The sequence below is a fragment of the Balearica regulorum genome, chromosome 17, assembly GCF_011004875.1.
Source record: "Balearica regulorum gibbericeps isolate bBalReg1 chromosome 17, bBalReg1.pri, whole genome shotgun sequence".
NCBI classification, from domain to species: Eukaryota; Metazoa; Chordata; class Aves; order Gruiformes; family Gruidae; genus Balearica; species Balearica regulorum.
The window spans coordinates 10,576,299-10,596,716 of record NC_046200.1 but is presented as its reverse complement, the minus strand read 5'-3'; the positions used below and the strand labels follow the sequence as shown (position 1 = coordinate 10,596,716).

At 57.4% G+C, this 20,418-nt stretch overlaps 1 protein-coding gene across 1 annotated transcript; it reads right to left on the bottom strand.

The window, feature by feature from the left end:
• Nucleotides 1-127: 127 nt before the first annotated feature.
• On the bottom strand, nt 128-15,604 carry SLC25A1 (solute carrier family 25 member 1). The gene is made up of 9 exons (XM_075770130.1): nt 15,440-15,604; nt 3,989-4,096; nt 3,726-3,825; nt 3,358-3,496; nt 2,811-2,895; nt 2,550-2,654; nt 2,019-2,134; nt 1,613-1,686; nt 128-1,489 (listed from the first exon to the last, which is right to left on the bottom strand). Exons 1-9 carry the CDS (start codon nt 15,528-15,530, stop codon nt 1,375-1,377), a joined length of 933 nt encoding a protein of 310 aa, XP_075626245.1. The 5' UTR covers nt 15,531-15,604; the 3' UTR covers nt 128-1,374.
• Between the last annotated feature and the right edge of the window lie 4,814 nt (nt 15,605-20,418).

The window sequence follows — 20,418 nt, the reverse complement described above, 5'->3', positions numbered from 1 at the left end:
AGCACCGGCTCAGCCTCGGAGGGCAGCGGGACTGGGGCGCAACGGGGGACCCCATCCCCAATTCCCACCCGCACCGCAGGAGCCACGAGCCGACCGCTCAGCACTGCCCGGACACCAACACAGCCGCTAAAGCCAGACTGATTTTATTCAAATTGCGAATGTAAAACAGAATAATAATAAAAAAAAAATTCAACCCAACCCTCACTGGCTTCAGAGCAGAAAGCCGCAGGTAAACCGCGCCCGGGCTTTCCTTCTCCTTCGCCCTCCCGTGTTAAGGCTGCATTTGTCACTGGAGACAGGAGGGAGGAGGGACGGGGCGAACCCCAGCTCCCGCAACCCCCCCGGCTCCTTCGTGGGAAATTTGGCACAAATCCGGCGGGGCCAAGCCCGGCACGGGGCAGTGCTCCGGCCCCCACGGCCACGGATATTAGTGGGTCAGCGTAAAGCTCCGAAAGCTACGGGATTACCTACGGGGCCACGGCGAGGTAAGGGCAGATGGGGGGAATGTGGCAGAAGAAGGGGTTTGCACCCCGGCCAAGGGGCCAAGCCTGCGGCGCAGGGCTGCGCCTCCCTGCCCCAGCTTGCGCACGCGTCTCGACTGTAAACGGCAAGTGAAGGGGGCACCCGGCTTGCCCCAATCCTGGCCCCACGGCAAGGAGAACTAAAGGCCTGGCTGTATGTGCAATTTTGGGCAGCGCCTGCTCAGCAGCCCCGGGGCTGAGTGGGACCCAGGATGCTGCACCCCAGGGGGTCTTGGTGCTGGCAGGGAGGAGGAAGGAGGGAGCCTGGGGCCGTGCCAGTGGGTCACCGGCCTCCCGTCCCGGGGGCTGCAGGGCTGGTGGGTCCTGCAGAGCTACTGTGAGACCCGGCACGTCGCTCACAGCCGGCGGTGTTGGCCCCAAGAGCCTCCACCAGCTGCGATGCCTGGTGCACAGCTTGGCCATTGCACCCACAAGCCTCCGGTGGGTTCTCTGCACCCCCAAAAATACCGGCTCCTGGGCAGCTGGCAGCTCCTGGCTGCTGGAGACCCGGGGGGTGCAGGGCCATCATCCTGGGGGACACCTCACCCTGGATAACCTTGCAGGTGATGGAGGACCAGGGGGAAGTGTCACCGGGGTGGGCATAACCAGGATGCTGGGGGTGTGGATGCTGGGATGCTGCTCCCTCCCTGCTCCTCTCAGCACACAACTGGTAATTTAACCTGCTCCAGAGCCTGTTCCTAAACGTAAAGATGGCCGGGTTTGGGGGGAAGGTGTGTGCGTGGGGCAGACTTGGCCCCGGGCAGCGCCGGCAGGCTGCTGCAGGCTTGGTCACGGCTCTCCAGCTGCAGCCCCGCGGGGCGAGGGAGGCGGGGGCTGCCCCGGCCCGGCCCCCTCAGTCCGTTTTCCACACCTTGTTGAGGAACTTGACCACCTCGTCGTAGATGACGAAGACAATGGCCACGTCGAGGCAGACGCGGCCTAGGCGAGGCACCGTGCCCTTGTAAAACCTGCCAGGAACAAAGGGGGTCCGTGGGGCTAGATGCCCTTGCAGCTCTCTCCCCACTCATCCTCCTGCTGCTCCCGGCCGCCCCCCGTACCCCCCCCTCGCTCCCCCCCACCACACAGCTTACGCCAGGGGCCCTTCGTATTTCATGATCTGGTAGGCGCAGTCCCAGGTGCTCTTGTACTTGTGCGCTTCCAGCCCCTGCGGGACGGGAAAAACAGGGTGAGGTCAGAGCCAGAGGCACATCCAGGGGAATTTCGGGGGGAGAGAAAGAGCTGGGGGTGCACCAGGAGGAACCGATCCCCCTTCGCCGCTGTAGGCCATCAAAGCCAGCAGGGATGTCCCCACTTCCATGTGAACACCTCCCAGGACACCCACGGCCTGGCTGCGAGGGGACAGCGTCCCCAGGCATCTCCTAAACCTCGCTGGCATCAGGCGCCTGCCCCGGGGGCTGCACAAAATGACTCCCCAACAGCGGATGACCCCAGCCCACCGCAGGTAGAGCCGTCCCGTATCGCGCGCCAGTGCCGTACCTGCATCCTGGTCTTCACCACGTCTAACGGGGTGTTCCCGAAGACGCTCGCAGCTCCAGCAAGGGCTCCAAACACCCCCGTGACGAAGGGGTTGATGACCTTGTTGGGATCGTCCCCTGAGAAGGAAGAGGGGTTGAAAGCAGAGCGGTGGTGTGGGGATGAAGCACGGCATCCCCGAGGGAGCCCACAAGGAAGGTCCCAGGTCTGGCTGCTCGCAGTCAGGGCTTGCGCTATGCTGAGCTGGGGCCTGGGGCACTGGGAGGCGACCATCCAGCAGCACCAGCCCCGCGGAGCCCACGCAGCACTGAGGGCCTCAGGGTGGGGGTGAAGGTGATGCTCCAGCACCAGGACCCTTCACAGCCCCACGAGCTGGGGCACCCCTGCCCTGGCTTTTGTATTCCTCCATCACAAGAGGCTGAGCCATGAGAAGCAGAGGGTGTGCTGATGGAGAGCCCAAGCCCAGCTCCCGGGGATGGGCTGGGGGAGCCAGCGGTGCAGCCAGGGCGGCGTGGGGGGACAGAGGCACCGTACCTTTGTACCAGTTCTTGAGGGAGGTCATGACGAAGAAGCGGATGGCCTGGTTCGATCCTTGCTTGAGAACTGTTGCAGTTAAGCCCTGGTAGGTCCCCTTCAGTCCTGCAGCAAGAGAGGGTGTTGGAGGGGAGCACCAGCCTCACCTAGGCAGAGAAAATCCTCCCCAGGCTGCTGGTCCCAGCCTGTACCCACCCCCCACCTGCTGCCCCATCCCCGCAGCATGGGGGTACAACAAGCCACAGCTTCCCTGGGTCTCACCTTGTTCCCGAACGATCTCCCGGACGCCGTGGAAAAAGCCACGGTATTTGGGCTTGGGGGAGCACTGGTCATGGATAAACTTCACCTGCGGGGAAGAGGACACGCTCGTCCTGGCCGAGGCAAAGGGGGATGCGACAAGCCCCAAAGGGCTGCCAGCCGCCTCTCGCCTTGGTCCAGGGATGGTCCTGAGACCAGAGCTGACCCACATGGCCAGGCAACGCAGGGAAGCCTGTGCCCACAGCCAGCAGTGCATTTTACAGAGGAAAACCTGGGAAACTGTCTCTGCAAGCAACTGCATGGGTTTTACAGGGCTAAAACAGGTGATGGGATGGCTCCTGGGTGGGGGGACTCCTCCCTGGAGCAGGGAAGGAGCCACAGCTGCTGAGCCTGACCTCTCCATGGGACTTTCCAGCACCTGCCCCTCCCCTACCAAACTAGCCCGAGCAAACCCACGTGGCCCTCAGGTCCCCAAAAGCCGGACATCCCAGGCTCCCACCCCCTCCCGACCTGGCCCGGGGTGGGGGGGACACTGGCGTCTGCCTCCCACCTTTATGGTCTCCATGGGGCAGACCACCACCACGGCCTCGGCCACGCCGGCGCCCAGCCCGCAGATGAGGCCCCGCGTGCTGTCCAACCGCCCCTGCTCGTCTCTCATCTGGTTGCTGAGGAACTCGAACATCCCGAACCTGCAGAGGAGCCGCTGTGCCAACCCCTGGGCACCCGGCCAGGGGGCTGCACCCCCCTGCTCTGGGCTGTCCCTGGCAGCAGCCCCGCACCCTGCGAGAGGACCCTCCCAGTCTGGGAAAGCACCCGGCTTCGGCAAAGCGCTACTGGGGACATCGAGGCCAAACCACCCCCCTGTTTGCTGCCACCCAGGGTCGCCCCTGCTCACCCCACACCGTGGGGGACGCCTACCTGACGGCAGCCTTGGGGATGGAGCCGTACACCAGCGAGCTGAGCCCCCGGTACAGCCCTCGGATGCCATGGTCACGGACGGTCTGCTTCACGCAGTCCCCTGTAGCAGAGCACAGCAGCGACACCGCTGTCACACGCCACACTGAGGGCCACCGCGCCGCCCCCACTGCCCCCCCTCCAAACCCTGTTCCCTCCCCCAGCTCCAGCCAGGCTCCCGCAAATCCGGCCGGTGGGTTGGGGCGGGACAGCGGGTCCGTGCTCACCGATGCCCTTGTAGCGGGGAGGGTTTGCCTTCTCGTCCAGCTGCAGCTGCGTCTTCACATACTCAGTGGGGAATGTGATGCAGATCTCGATCCCTCCGGCCAGGCCACCTGGGCAGGACAGGAGGGGACGCTGGGGCCAGGAGCAGCACCGTGCCCATGCAGCACCGCGTGGCTGCTGCCGGCTCCATGACAGCTGAGCCCAAGACCTCTGGCAGCCAGGTCTGAGCTGGGACGTGGTGTCCCTGTCCTCGCCAAACCCCTGAGGACTTCACACGGCAGCAGGGCCCCACGCCAACCTGGCACCCTGCACAGGCATTACCGCTGGCCATGGCAAGAGCTGGTGACAGCATCGGCCAAAGGGGTGGGAAAACCAGGCAAAACACCGCACCCACGGCCGCTGTTTCAGCATCATTTCCCCCTCAAAGGCAGCTCTCCCCCTCCAGAGCCCTGCACCGCACAGGTGAGCTGCCAGCACAGGGATTTATAAACCTGACAGAGCCCAAGAGCGCTGCATGAGGCCCGACGTCGCTCCCCAGCGCTGGCAGGAGCCCATTTGCAGACACAGCCATGCCCGTGCAGAAGTGCAATTACAATCAAGGCTGTCTGGCCGCCCCAGGATCACGCAGCGGCAGCTGCTGGGCGCTGATTACACCGGCTGAAGCCTTTCCCACCGCAGCCTGACGTGCCGGCACCCCGGCAGCAAGCAACACCGGCTCTCGGTGGTTTGGTTCCCTTTGGCACGCTCGAAGCGCCTGCAGCTGGTCCCACCACGAGCTGCCTCCGGGCAGCAGAGCCGAGCCCAGCTGGGCGGGAGATCCCCGGGAGCCGGGCTCACCCCTGGGCAGCCGGCTAACAGCTGCGCAGCTCGGCTCCTGGCATCAAAGCACGGCGGGAGCTCTTTGTGCCGGTGCAAGGAGGAAGCGCGGGGCCCGCTCCAGCACAGGGCCCAGCCGGGCTCCCCCAGGCTTCGCAGGGCTGCCAGCTCTCGGTCAGGGACAAGTCTCCCATCTCGTCTCCACCAAACCGGCCATGTCCTCAGTGTGACTCAGCAGAGCTGCAGCTCCTGCCACGGCCACCCCCAGCACACAGCCTGCCACGGCCCACACGCACCAGTGTCCCCAGGGAGGAACGGCCCACACGCACCAGTGTCCCCAGGGAGGAACGTGCTGCCCTCGTGGGAAGGGCCAGCGCAGGGGCAGGGTGAGGCAGCGAGCTGTCCTGCTCCGTGGCAAAATGCAGCCCCGGCACTGCACGGCGCAGCTCGGCTTATCAGCACGCTTCAAATTACCCGGCGAGGGGACGCTGATAGGGGACACCACAGCCCACGGGACGGCTGCTTCCCGTGACAGCAGCGAGCAGCCCCAGCTCCTGGGACCCAGGGGCGTTTCTCATATACTCTTATTTCCTCTGTGTGGCCTCCAAATTTACAGGAGACACCCTTAATCTCTCTGGCACTGCCTCCAGCTCCCCCCTGTAGAGTGCCACCAGCAAAGCCACTCGCCCAGTGCAGGGACATCCCAGCAGGCAGGCTGGCATCCCCGGGGGCAGCACTGCCTTCTCTCAGCCCTGTCCTAAGAAACGGAAAGAAGCCTCGCTGCGCTCCCTCCTGCAAGCTGGGCAGCACCCACCTTAAACCAGACACATCCTGGTTCGTTTGCCCCAGACACAAGCAGCAGCAGGCTGTGCTCGTCCTCTCCGAGGCAGCCAAGAAGCCATGCCAGCACTCAGCATGGACCGGGACGATGGGAAAGCCCAGCCCCATGCTCCAAGAGCATCCCCTCTCCTCCTGCAGACACAATAGGGATAGGGACACCGCAGCACCCAGTGCCAGGCCCCCACCCCAAGGGCAGGACCTGCCTAAGCCCAGCCTGGCGGCATCCCGGCCCCGTGGGGCACTGGGGACGAGGCGTGAGGCCAGCCCCGCTCCGCTGCAGCAGACAAAGGCCCCTTGTTTCCCCCTGCGTTCCCAGGAGGGGCTGGAGCTGCTCAGCCCGGGCCAGGCAGGCGCCTCCTGGGAGGCGGCGATGGGCGACCAGCCTTTGCGCCTCCACGGCACCCCGTGCTTCAGCAGCGTGGGAGGAAGCTGTGGCAGCCGCAGCAAGGCCGGCTCACGCCACCGCGGCCAGCTCACGCCACCGCGGTCAGCCGGCAGCTCTCCCCCGGGGCACCACGGGAGGACATCCGCCACCCCCAGGGTCCCCAGAGCTCTGCTGCTGCCCCCTCAACCCTTTCCCATCCTCGGCGTGTCTCTCAGAGGTGGCAGCCACTGCCGGTGCCGTGGCACGGGGCCTCGCCAAGCACTGTGATTTCTCCGGCAAAGCCAAACGGTCCCTGCGGGAGCAGCTGGCAGGTCCCCAGCGAGCAGCATGATGAGGAACAGCGTCCTCCAGCTGGGTGCAATAGTCCCCAAAAAGCCCAGCACGGGCTGACACCTCTCTGCACCGCTACACGCCCCTGTGCCACCAGCCTCGCTGCCACCACAGCCACACGAACGCGCCAGGTGCTGCCAAGACCACTGCCCTCCCTCCAACATTGCAGACCTGAAGTGCTGGACATTTTAAGAGCCGTAACTGCTCCCTCTCGGTTCCCCAGCACCAGCTCCTGCCTCAGCACCTCCAGGGGCCAGACGGCAGGGAAACACACAGGACAAGCACCAGTCCAGGGGCAACCAGCACCTCAGCTCATGGCAGCTGCACCGAACGGCACAGAGAGGGATGCCGCAGCTCCTGCAACCTGCCTGCGGCCTCGGCGGCTACCGGGATTAACGATGTTTGTCCGTGCAGGGTGGGCAGGGAGGCTCTGCCCAGCATCCTGCAGACAAAACCATATCCGCAGGCATCCTGGAGCCCACAAAGTGCCCTAGAAAAGGGGCAGCGTGTCCTTCCTTGGAACCGGCAGCCTCTGGGGTACCTGGGCTGCGCAAGCCAAGGCAGGAGGAACGGGGTGTCTGCACTGGCTTCCCGTGGCAAACCGGGGAGCTGGAGACAAAAGGTGTCCCCATCCTAGAGCCACCAGGAGAGCAGCTGCCTCCCCGGCACGCTGCAGCACACTCATTGCCCCTGGCTGCGGCAGGGGACACCCCAGGGCTTGCGCAGAGTGGCAGGGGTACGGCTGGACACGGGTGCCCGGATCAGCTCTGTCGCTGCTCACTGGGGACAGATGAGGGGAGGGCAGCTGGCCCAAAGGCCGCCCTGCCACTGCACAGCTCCTGCACTTCTCGGGCGGCCGCACACGCACGAATCGCAGGGCAGGGGAACGCGTCTGGTCAGGGAAACGCACCCAGAGGATCTTGTCCCTCGCCCTGCGCAGGGAGGTGTGCTGCCTGTGCTGCCAGCTCCCCTCCCTGTCCCCTGGGGTTGCTCTGGCCCCAAATCCCGCGGGAAGGGGCACCCAGCATGGACTCCAAACACACTCCATAACTTGGGGTAATTTTTTCCTGTCTTCCTCTGCTTGCAGAGGTTGGCACAAACTGCTTGGCCGAAGCCCTTCCCTCCCATCAGAGGGCCTGCTCTGCTGTCGAGTGTCCTCTCCCCACACTTTCATTCCAGCTGAAGCCTTATTCTATGCAAATAAATCACCCCATTGCCCACGAGCAGCAGCTCCTTCCAACCCCCCCTTCCCTTGTCAGGGCCGCCGAGGGCTTTGCAACCTGTTTACCCGGACTTTAACCAGCAGCTTCAGCTCTTGCAACACCGCGGAGTCAGCAGGAACAGTCGTCAGCGAACGCTCAGGAGGTGAAAGAGCAAGTGGGGCAGCCCGGACGCCGAGCCAAGGCTCTCAGCTATTAGCTGGATGCAGCGGAGCCAGAGGAGAGAGGACGTCCTTCAGGGAAGGTCACTCTCTCCAGCTCCAGAGAAGGTGTCCCCGATGGGGGATCCCACTCCCTGTGCTGGGAATTGCTCCCTGGTTGCAGCGAGCCTGCAAGCGCCCCGGCTGCCAGCAATCCCAACCCTGCAGGCTCAGCGGGGAAGGGAAAAATACCTGCTGCTCAGCCACTTGGCATGGTTTTCCCAGAAAAAGTTCAGCTCTCCTTTGTGGAGGGGCCAGCAGAGTTATTTGAGGACGTGGCTGCAGCCCTTGGACACGGCTGGGGAGAGCCGGCAGGAAGGAGAAGAGGGGTTTGGGGGACTGCGGCAGGGTGCTGCTCCTGTGACTCTTGCACAGCACATCATGGCATCAGCGCACAAAGGTTCAGCTAACCACCTCAAACCCCATTAGTGAACAGCTCCTGGGGACACCACCAGCCACCCCCTGACGAGATCATCCCGGGGACGTCAGCTCCGGCACCCAGGACAGGGTGGGTGCCAAGGGCAGGAGGATGCAGCCGTGATGGAGAAGACGAGCGGAGACCCGGGGACCGACACAAACCAAGGCTGCGCAGCGGGGGCTGGCACTGCCACCCCCTACAAACCCCCACCCAGAGGCAAGTGCCCCAGCGAGCACCCGCTGCCCTGTTTGGGGGTTGCAGAAGGGTAGGAGGTGGCACCAGCCCTCTGTCACTCCTGCAAGCGCCTGCGTCCGCAAAAGTCCTGCGGATGATGGAGCAGCGGGTCTCTGTGCAGCTCTGATGAGAAGTGGGCACCCAGAGAGCAATTTCAGCCTCTCCATTTTAAGGGTAATTTCACATGCAGATACACAAGCACCTGATTTCCATGCAAAAAGCTCCTTTTAACTTCAGATTTTGCAGCATCCTGTCAGGCCAGAGGAAATTGTTCCTAAGGGCTTGGAAGCAAATCAGCAAAGCTCTCACAGGACCCCCTCCTGAAGCGTGCCCCTCCTGCCGGCTGCGGGGCTCAGGGAGGTGGGAAGGCACAAACAGGCTTCTAGCTCCTTTCCAGAGCACCAACGAAAGCTGACCCCCGCGTTCCCCCCCCGTTCGGAGGGCATCCATCTCACTTGCAGAAGGTGCAGGTGTACGGGGTGAGCTGAGCAGCCGAGACTCGAGACCTGGACCAAAGATATGGACCATAAGCTGTGGGCACAGGAGGCAATCCTGCCTGCCTCCTGTACGCTGCGCTTACAATTCCAACGCTCACGAGGAGACCCAGACCCCTTCCTCGTTAGCCCAGGTAGCCTTCAGAGGTGGGGAAATAAAAAATAAATCGAAGACCAGCAGGGTGCTACAAATCAGGGAGCCAGAAACGCCCACCTCCAGCTCATCCCAGCTCTCTGCAGCCCAGGTGCCGCCCCATCAGCACCACAGACCTCCCTGCCTGCCCGCTCCCTGCCTGCTCCCAGCCGCCGAGGGATCGACCCTTCTTGGCAGCCATCCACGCGGCTCTTGAGCCACGCCATTAATGTAACCCAGCTAAAGGCGGTGCAGAAATGCTACCGTGCCTGCAGCGGTGAAACGGGTTTAACAGGCTCCACCCTCCCCGCACCATCCCACCACAGGCCATCTTGTGAAACGGGCTGAGGAGCAGAGCCGGGCGCTGGGAGCAGGCCGGCGTCTCGCTGGGGACGGCACTCTCCTGGAGAGCCGGCTTTCAGCAGGGCTGGCACCACGGTCCTCGCCTGGGCACCTCCTCCTGCCGCGTACAGCCCTTCACCGCCCACCCTTGGGCAACGCCACCACGGGGGCTGCTCTGCAGCGAAAGGTCTTATATGGCACTGAGATCAGGGAGGGCTGCTCCCCCCAAACCAGATTACCAGAGGATTAGCTGCGTTTTGGGTAGAAGGGTAAAAATGTGTCCTGCGACAGGTCAGCCCTTCTCTGAGAGCGTCCATCCCCTGCCCTGGAAGGTCTCCTATCTGACAGGGGCAAGGCCGGTGGGGGGCACGGGGGTTCAGCGTGTCCATCGGTAAATACATACGTGGCCGTTTTCATCATGGGAGCGTGCTACGGCCAGGCTGGAGAAAGTCTGATCCCCCACCAGGCATACACAGGACGACAAACATGAAACACACCTCTCTGTACCCTGTGCCATCGGGTGGGTAAACAGCTCCGTGCAAACAGCGCTGCAGATAATGCCGCAGATGGGATGGAGTAATTTGTCCTTAATCTTACTGGAACCATCCTGTTTCAACAGGCTGTCCTTTCACAACCCCTTTCATTCATCTCCTCTTTGCATTTACTTCTCAATAAGCCAATATTGCAATAAATCATTATTATATTTTAAACTTCTTGGCTGTAAGTATGGTGGCAAAAGCCATTTCCTTTTGCTCGCAGTCACAGCATCATCTGCCTTCAGCGCTGAGTTCATCTTTGGGGACTGTCAAGCCCCCATCCCAGCTCAACTCACCTTCTCCCCGCTGCCCTGCACACCCCAAGGCCCTGGATCCGCTGCACTGAGCCGGCTCCCGGCCAACCCATCACCCCAGTTCAGACACCTACTTTTTAAGCGTCCAAAAATCTTACTAAAGACAAGCAACAGGGGGCTGACGTCAGAGCGCAGGGCTGCTGGATGCTCCCCCCAGGCCAGCCCCGTAGCTGGATGAAGGAGCCACCGCCGGGACCGTGGCTTCCCCGGGGACGGGCTCTGGTCCCCCAGCCACCAGCACAGGGGAATGACTGCTGTACCGGGCACTGGAGCACAGGGAGAGAGAAGAGATGGCAAGAAATCAACTCCTGCTGTCAGGAGATGACCTGAGACCTCACGGCACGAGCACGGGGTCACCACCGCCCAGGCAGGAGCAGGGAGGCTGCATTGGCATGCACCGCACAAGGCCGTCAGAGATGAGAGACGCTGCAAAATCCCTGAGCTGTCAGCGCACGGTGCTCATTGCCTTTGGAAGATGGACGGCTCCTTCCGATTGTTTACGTCAACCCAAACAAAATGGTCGCCTGTAGAATGTCAAGCAGAGCACCAGACGTGAAAATCTCAGAAACTCACATTTCAAAGCCCTGGGTTAACCCCAGCTCACACAGAATTCATTCAGACCAAAGAAGCTGGGCACCCCAATGTGGTTTCCCAGTTCTGGGGCTGACAACCTCCTCCCACCAGAAGCCTTAGGGCTGCTCTAGGTTTCCACAGCAGCTGCAGCGCACGAGGGCTCACAGGCTGGCAAGGAGGCACTCGTGGCCAGCGTGTTCCTTTTGCCCCACTCCCCAGATGACAGCCAGAAGAGGCAACCCCAGGGGAAGCCACAGCAAGGCACGATGCACCAAGGGCCAGCAGACCTGGCAAGAATGGTTCCCTCCATGCTCACCAATCCTCCCCCCTATGGCCACGTTCAGTCCACCATCCAGCTCCCCCAGCTCAGCATCAAGGGGGGAACATCCCCTACTCTGCTGTGAGCATCATGCGTCCAACAAAAAGCCAGGGAGCGTGCCGGTCCACAGCCATTCCCAGCAGCACAACCTCCCTCCCTCCCAGGCGGGCAATGGCCCTGGAAGCACAGGTGGACTTCGGACTTTTGGAAAAGGAGTCCTACTCTGCTAGAAGCAAGTCACACAGCCTTCGCACCAAGCCCCTGACTCCTCTGCTCTGTAGGTACAGCATTTCCTAAGAAAGATCGTATCAAGACATTAACAAAGAAGAGGAAACTGAAGCTCTAATTACTGCTTTGTTTCCCACCAGATCCTGGGCTCTCGGCTAAAGGTGTGCTTCGTGCCCTACCCTGCAGAGGCCCCCTCCCTCCTGCCCATGCTCCTCCTGGGACCTTGGTGCACATCACTGCTATCTCCCAGCGGTACTCAATGTTTGTAGCAAACACCAGAGCAGCAGCCACAACCGTTGCGAGCTCTTTCCAAATCAAGCACCACGTAGGACAGCATCCAGGCGTCCTGCCTCCCTGGCCAGGCAGGATTAGGTGTAGGCAGGAATAGCAACTGTGCACCAACCCCGGGGCGAGCAGAGAGGTACCATGCAAAGAGCAAGGCAGCTGGGAGCTTCTCCGTGGGAAGCAGCAGACCCCAGGCTTGAAAGCTGACTAAAAACAGAGTAAGACTGTACTTAACTCTGGGCAGGGCAGGCAAAGCCTTTCATCAAATGGCCGCTGCTAACCAGGAGCGAAGTTCTCAGGAAGAGGCCAGGGGTGCGGGGGTTTGCCTGCAGAGTGGCAAAGACCATTCGCGCTGGGCTCTAAATAGCCCACCGCAGGCTGGCTCAAGCTGACCTAACAGCACTGCGGCACCCAAAAACCCAGCAAGGAGCCCTCTGGGGAAACCCAGGGGTGACAGCCTCTGCCAGCCCTGCAGCCAGTGCTCCTGTCTCACCACTTGCTGCCTTTATTTTGAACTCCCCACTTGCCCACCGCAGCGTGGCCCCGTGCTGGGAGCTGTGCAGTGGACCGGCAGCACCCAGCCCTGCACGAGGCCGGTGGGAGGGACAGGAGCCCAGCGGGCTAAAGGGTTTGTTTGGAAACCACGGCACAGAAACCGAAAGCTGGCTGTAGGGAGGCTGGAGACGCGGCTGGACTGCTGGGTCTGCCTGCTAACAGGTGATTACCCAGCAGGAGAGACACGAGCTGGCCCTCAAACCAGTTCATGAGTTCCTAAGAAAGTTACGCCAGCTTTACAACAGGTAACTGAGCCAGCAGATGAGTTAGAAAGACATAGATAATATCCGTTTCAGCATGAAGCCTGCATGTTTACCAGTCTTTTAACCAAGTTTAAGCGAAGCCACGTTATGACAAATCTTAAGCCTCCTACAGCCACGTCACTTCCGATCCAGTGCCAGGTCCCCCAAAGTAACTTGGTACCATCAGTTCAGAGCGTGGGGGGGCTCTTCCCCTTGCACAGGGGATGTCGGGGCCGAACAGCGGCAGGGACCCGCACCGCTCAGCTCTGCCCTCTGAAAGCCCAGTCTGTGTGCAGCACCCCCAAGACCAAGACCTGGCTGCGACACCCACCCACCCAACCAGCCAGGACAGCCAAGCTGCCTTCATGTGCTCAGGCCACACAGGGACACAGCACTGGCACAGCCTGTGTGGTCACAGCAAGGTGAAGCACTGCCCTGGCACAAAACAACTGCTTGGACAAACGAGACCCATTAGCAAATTAATTTTTAACTTTGCGTTTGTCTGTTGTGACAAGTGAAGGAGAAGAGCTCTTGGCAGCCAGAGCTTCGCTTGCATCTCTTCAGAAGAGCCAGCCCCAGCCTGCTGAGGTCTGGGCAGCGTGAGGGAGCTGTGCCTCCCTGGCAGAGGATCTCAACTACCCACGGGTCTGGGAGCAGATATGCATCCAGGGTGGGATGACGGCTGCTTATTTAACTCCACCAGTACAGGGCAGGTGAAGCACAGCACAGTAGGAACAGTCCATCTTGAACACCGCCAGCTCTCCAGAAGGTTGAGCTTTGGAGCATGCACTCCTGTTGTGCAGATGTCAGATAAGAAACCCTGACAGCATCAGCGAACCCCTTAAAGTCAGCAGAGACAGCCACAAACGGCACTGCCTGTCCCCAGCCAGGGGCTGGTGGGTTGAGCAGACCAGGACACAGGGAGTTAACAGCAGCTTTCTCCCATCTATGTAGTTCTCTAATACAATTAGATGCCACGGAGGCTTGGCTGGACTTCTGCCCATTAACCAATTACTCTGATTTGCTGCATGTGAGGAGAAGACTAGCATCTCAATAGGGTCCTTCTTCCATCTCTGCAGCCTCACGTGGACTCAGAAGGGCTCCTCCAAGCAGGGGCATGTGCAGCTTTGTGCTATGTTGCCCAGCCTGATGCGTGGCAGAGGCCACGAGCACCATGTCCCTTCCTTTACACCAGAACGGCTTCCAGGCACACCCACAACAACTTTTCTAGCAGGGGGGAGCAGGGCAAGTCTGCTGCAGCCTCTTCCAGAGTATGCCGATAAGCCATCTACAGCTGATCATCCCTGATTACAGACCTGCGCAAGGGCTACAAAAGTCTCCTGCTACGCTGGCCCAGGCAGTAACAACCTGATGCACCACATGTGGGCAGTGAGCTGGGAAACACTGGGAAGGCTGGATGGGGAGCAAACTACCTGTCTTCCCCATCCTGAACTTAAATTAAAATCCCATTTAAAAGATCTCTAAATAAAAGGGGATAAGAAGAGGCTTGAACTAACAATCTGCTTCAAGGGGGTGGCAGCACAGGTCTTGATGCCCCTGAGGAGCACAGAGATCTGGAGGAACCTGGCCTCACCGAAGGCCTCATTTGAACAAGAAGGCACTCTGTCATTTGGCCACAGCCGCCTCCTCCTCGTGCCCTAGCCCTCTGCCTGGGCAGCCCGGCTGACGGCACAGACCCCTCCAGGCGACGTGACACCGGGAGGTCTCGACACCCTTTGTACGCTCCGGCGCTCGAATCCATTTCCCACAGCGCTGCCATCTCTGGCAGTTCTCCGGAGCTGTGCAGTGCGAGGCTGACCACTGAGGCAGGGGCCAGCACTGGTGGGCAGAGCCAGAGCGGCAAGGGCTCGGCTCCCCGCACCCAGCCGGAGGGCAGGCAGACCCTCACTCCTCCCAGGTCCCCGCTACAGGAGACTAGAGCTCTGCCCTCGGAGGGAAGCAGAGAGTTGGATGGACGAACAAAGAACAATCGCACAATCGTAGGAGGAGGAATTGGCTGGAAAACACAAAAGCTCTAAACATGTCAAGGCAGTAATGGCTTATTTCAAAGGGAAGACACTAATCTCCGCTCTGGGAATTATCCTGCAAGTGGCAGGAGAAACCAGGGAGCTAATGAACGGCTACAAAGGAGTTTAACAAGCCTGCAACTGTCTTGGACTCCATTCAGCTCAAAGCTCAAACCAGCCACAAGCAGGGGAAAGCGCATTAACTCTGCAGTTACTGCTGCACTCGGAGCCTATTTAGATACCATGAAAATGGTCAGAACTGGATAGGAAAACATGCCCTGACCCATGGGGATTGATGCTGAGACACAAAGGAAGGACCAAGAAGCCGTAAGAGGAGCTGCATCAAAGCAGTGTGCAAGATACGGCTGGAGCAGGAACGGCGTGAACGCTACTACTTCAGCTTTCTCCCTTAACGTCTTCAGGGGGTGCACAAGCAGGTCCCCTGCTGCCGCCTCCTCCATCAGCTCCCTCCTGCTAACATGAAAATCTGCCCTGCTAAACCACGCGACGGCGTTACTGCAGCGAGCACGCCGACCCCTCCCCAGCAAGGCCACAGGTTGCAGGAACAGCCTCGCTGCGACCCCCGCCAGGAGCAGCGGGAGCCCGGAGAGCTGACGCCCAAGCTCGGGGTGCATCTGGCTGGAGCTCTCTGCTGCTGCTGCCGCCAAAGGGAAACCCCGGGCCGCCTCCCTGGGGCTGACGGCCGCCAGGATGCAGCGGGAGAGGGGCGTTGTACAGACACCGGCTCCGGAGGACCCCCACTCGGGACGGGCTGCGGGCGGTCCCAGCAGGCTGGGTGGGCAGCGGCAGGGATGGAGCACCTCCGGGGAGCGCGCTGCCTCCCCCCCGGGGCGGGTCACGGCAGCCTCCGCCCAGCACGGATGCCCACGCTGGCAGCGGCGGCCGGGCGACCCCACCCGGGGACGGGAGCTCCGCGGGCGGGGGCGCGGGGGAGCGCTTACCTGCCAGGATGGCCTTGCCGGGGTGGGTGAGCTTGGCCTTGCCGGCGGGGGCGGCGGCGGCCAGGCGGTGGGGCGCGGCGGGGGCGGGCATGGCCGCGCTGCACCGCGGCTCCTGCGCTGCCCGGCGGCGGCAGCAGCGGCGGCCGGGGCCGTATTTCAGGGCCGCGCCCGCGGAGGGGCGGCCCCGGCGGCGTCACATCCTCACGCCGCGGGGCGGAGCGAGCATCCCGCGGCCCGGCCTGGGGAGAACGGCCTGCTGCGAGGGGGGAAGGAAAAGAAAGGAGCAGGCGAGGGGCAGCGTAACTCTGCTTGTGCCCGGCGTGGGCTTTGCTAGTGCGAAAATGGTGATTTCTTAGCCCGCTCCTAGAAACACCATGGAAAAAACCCTCCGCGTGGGTACACGGAAGAGATGTCAGCCCTGCCGCACGCTGGCGTGGGACACGGGGCTTGGCCAGCACTGCCTTCTCCTCTGAACAACAGCGAGCAAGCAATGCAGCAAGCAGCACGCCCCCGGGCACGCTTAAGCCAGGACTAGCTATAAAAAGCACCCTAAAAACCACACAGTAAGATGGACACACCAGTACGCTCGCTGCTCTTGGACAAAGGCAGATGGTCCTTTACTGGTCCTTTCCCTCTTCAAAGGGGTGGGTTTGCTCCTCTCAAGCGAAGGGCAGGAATCATTTATGTTTCAGTGAGGACAGCAGACAAGGACAGTCCCAGGGTAGCAATCACATGCGAACGCCTAACATTTCTCTTCTGATTACAAGCAAAACATTCTCACGTTAAAAAGCTGCCTGTGAGCGCATAGACACTGTGGGCTTGTTTCAGATAACGGTTAGGTTTTTTAAGGAGAGGGGATTTATTATCTATTGCCTCTAAATAATTAGGCGTGCAAATGACACCACTACTTGTTTTTGCTTTTATCTGCAGACAGAGGAAGACAGCCCTTCACTGATTCGTGGCTGAAGGCCATGTTTACAGGAATGCTGGGGAGAGAACCAACACTTTTCCTTTCCGTCCGGGATTTCACAGAAAGCAGGGAACACTGGGGCTGGACTCCAGAGCTGTGTTCTCCCTTACACCTGGAGCAGCTGCCCCATTCCAAAGAGGGAACATTTTGTGTAAGAAATCTCCCCCTGACACACGTAGAGCATGCTCCTGTCGAGACTTGCTTTCTGTGCGCTGTGTGACATGATTTTTTGCTTAACAAGACTCAGCAATGGGGCAGCTCGATTCTGGCTGCCAGCCTCATCCGAAAGCAAACTGCAGCTACAGCGCAGCGATACAGCTGTGGCTTTGTGGCTAAACCGACTGCAGAAAGACCATTTAGGAAACTGAAGCACCTTTATTCTGCCAGGATTAAAAGGAAACGAAGATGTACTTGCATTGCAGAACTCATCCCCAGATGATGCCAGAACTATTTCTGGTTTCAGAACAGAGTTAAGACAGGCACAGAGGCAAGTCCATTGAGGTAGTCCCATGTCAAGCCTAAGGCCACCTGCCTCCAGCACTGGGAAGGGGAAAACAATAACATGTGAAGGGTACATAGAAGGAATGAGAACATTCACAGTCCCAGATGCAGAGCAGCTACTCAGTGCTCAGGTTAGCACTACCAGAATGGCAAAAATAAGATAAATCCTTTTAAAGATGGCAAACAAATGGAAACACATTTGGATTTCTGATTAATCTCTGCAACTCCTCACCACCTTTCCATCAAATTACCATAACATTCATGTACACTTGTAGACATGTATACGCACTGCTGCGAGGCCATGATTGACTTCACAAGAAACACTGGCTCTTACGAATTCCCAAATCAAGTCAGAAAGGCCTTGTGCACAATCTCACCCTGTGCAAGAAAACACACCACATGCTTAATTCTCATCAGCCTCAGTGGGATTCACAACTGTGCTTACTTTGCTGAACAGGGAAAAGATTATTCATATTTAATCACATGCAGATTGCAAGCCATCTCAACTTGACCTCCAAGAAGCTGCTAACAACACTTGTCAGCAGAAAGCCTGAAGGAGAAGAGGATCTAAGGATGATAAGCAGCTCCTGAAATACCAGAGGCTGCAAAAGGTACATTTTAAATCCTGTAAGTGACTTACATGAAAGGAAAGACTTGACCAGACTTGCATGGTCAAGAGCATCTCCTAGGAAATGGATGGTCAAAGCATAAAAGAGCAGCTGCTGTTATGGACAGGATATCGAGTCCTCTATAATACTGCTCTCACTTCAGGAATTTTTATGGAAACAACCCTCTTGACAATCCAAACCCATTTCTCTTGCTGGTGGCTGGTGCTTGTTTCTGCTACCTTAGAAAGATACGAGAATTGTTAAATACATAGGCAGGTGCTATTACAGCCTGTACGCCTCCTGACATCCCTCCAGGCGCTAATAATCAGAATTAAAAAGAGAACTACTGAAGGTGAAAGCAACTTCCATGATTTTTTTTAAACACAAGCACCAACTACAGACAGAGATTTCTGGATCCTAGAAAGCACATAAAGTGACCCGACTTGATCAGTTCTTACTTATCCCTCCCCCTTGCCCTTCCCCAAAAAGATTTTATTTTTTTTTTAATTGGCACAGTGTGATGCACCCAGCATCACACCAGTTTCAGAGACCATAACTGGTCAATATAAGGCGGATAACTTCCTATTATATACCCCTGAATCTGAGCATCTCTTCATTTCAGTGAACAGCTATATTATCTAAAAGGTTACAACTCATCTACTACTACAAACCTTTCCATGCATTATTAATCCACATCACTTGGGGTCTTATGGTAAAATAAGAAAACTCATTTCCTCTCAGGTTCCCTGACAAGAACAAATGATGCCTTTATACGTAACAGATCCTGCCCTTAATGGGCTTCAAGGAGAAGTGGTCATATTGCAGATTTGAGTCAATGTTTCCTCAGCTTTCAAGTGTGTGCAGCAGGAGCTACTGTGACTACAAGATGATGCTATTCCAAAACAACTTGCGTGATTCCCACTTGAGCACACGTGCAAAAAGAGCTCCTGTTGATATTCAAGATTATTCACTGAGATTACCAAGACTAAGCCCCTAAAGAGCCCAAGAGAAGTCCCTGTTGTATTAACATTTCAGAGGGCCTGACTCAACTCAGAAGATGAGTGAAATCCATGTGCTGCAAACAGCATTTAGAGGTTATCATTCTGCTCCCAGACCATGGTCACACTTCCCTCACAGCATGATATATTACTGAAGAAACTGCTTCAGCTGACAAACCCTGTTAGCATTTTACCCCTAGATGACACCATTTCCCCACCCTCTAACTGAAAACAAAAATGTATCTTCCAAAAGGAAAATGATTCAAAGGTTTACCAACCACCCCTTTCCACTTGAATCCACTCCCAGCTTCCCAGCTGGATAACCAGCACTTTGGGAATTTGCACTCTGCATAATAGTGGAGACCTCATTGCTGTGGAAAAGAACATACCAGATGACTTGAATTCCTTCCTTTCATGGCTACTAGGGAGGAAAAGGAGAAATACAGAGTTTTAGATGAAGATATTTTAAAGTCTTGATTAAAACCACAGCAGACAGGGAAAAAAAATTATCCTTGAGTCATGAAACCATATAGGAGAATGCATGACTGCATAAACTCAGTTTGACTCAGAATTTTTAAATTCTGACACATAAAAGCAAGACAAGACTTACCCTTCAGTCACTGTATTTCAAATTCATACCATCTTAACACTTAAAAGCTGGCAACTTTATAGTCTATTTTGGCTTGGAAGAAAATGGATGGATTTTGCTACCTTCCTGAAAGATCTCAAAGGCTCCACAATGAAAAATCTACACTGAAACGCATACCTATGCTAACAGTTTTGCAGCATTTTATTAGCAAAACATGAGTCAGGATCTGTCATTACCTTTGGAAAGATGCCCACAGAAAACACATAGTATCGAAAACCAAGAAAGCTGTACTAGCTACTCTTTGAAGGCTGAATGCTTGCTGAAGAAAGAGATGCAGCAGAATAAAAAGACTCCAGATCCATTAAGCTGGACTGGTGCACCTGCAGGTTGCTATAGCAAGCATTAATTCACTCTGCAAACCACAACCTAATTACACACAGGTGTCACAAAGCACTTGGGTGTCATTAAGTGTTTTCCAGCCTTATGTTCCATAACATTTTACCACAAATTCAAGATGCCCCAAATTTTACTTTGTGAAAACAAATAAGATTGAAGCAGTCTTGGGGTACTCTGTAAAGCAAAAAAAGAAATAGCTTGGAAACAAGTGACAAGCCAAACCATTTACAGCAGAAGACTGAAAAAAGTTCTATAGAAGAGAAATACGCCTTGTCACAAGGTAGCACACACACTTTCTAAACTGCTTATTAGGGGAACCTGGTACAAATGGTACCAGTGGAACAAATAGTACCACGATTTGCAAGGTTTCCAGCCTCAATTTTCATCAGCGCAAACTGGGTCCACTGTCATGCTGTTTTAATCACACTAAGAGTTTCTCAGTGGCCAAGTTCTAGCCTGCCAATTAAAATGTCACACATCAAAGCATAAACATTAACTACGCTACAGTTGAACAGTCAGCTTTGCCCAAGCATATCATACACGCCCGAGTACAAAAGTTATCGATGCTCATCTAAGTGGGCATCTGACAACAGAGCACATGTTTGTCAGTTTTAGAGTTCAAAAAACAGAAGTCTTTTATGCTTCTGAGTAACTGTTGCTGGTTTTGCTAGGGAAAAAAAGTTGTTCCTTGTTTCACGCTGCCTTATTAAGAGATCCATGTCATCCTGTAAGTGCCAGCTCTGGGCACTGCAGTTGCTAAAAAAAGAAGCTATTAAATTAAAATTAAGTTTTGGACCTTACAGTTACTACTATCTTTCCTATATCATTCCCATAATTTGTACTAACTTGAACAGGCTTCATCTACCTTTAATTTTTCTTTTTAAAGGAGCAAAATTACTTTGGAGTATTTTCTTCTG

Excerpts from the sequence above, each read along its gene's own strand:
- SLC25A1 (XM_075770130.1), bottom strand. The coding sequence starts at position 15,530 with ATGCCCGCCCCCGCCGCGCCCCACCGCCTGGCCGCCGCCGCCCCCGCC. Across the intron at positions 3,826-3,988 it reads TCCCCGCTACAAGGGCATCG|GGGACTGCGTGAAGCAGACC; the intron begins GTGAGCACGGAC and ends GCTCTGCTACAG. Across the intron at positions 2,135-2,549 it reads CCTCAAGAACTGGTACAAAG|GGGACGATCCCAACAAGGTC; the intron begins GTACGGTGCCTC and ends CTTCCTTCTCAG.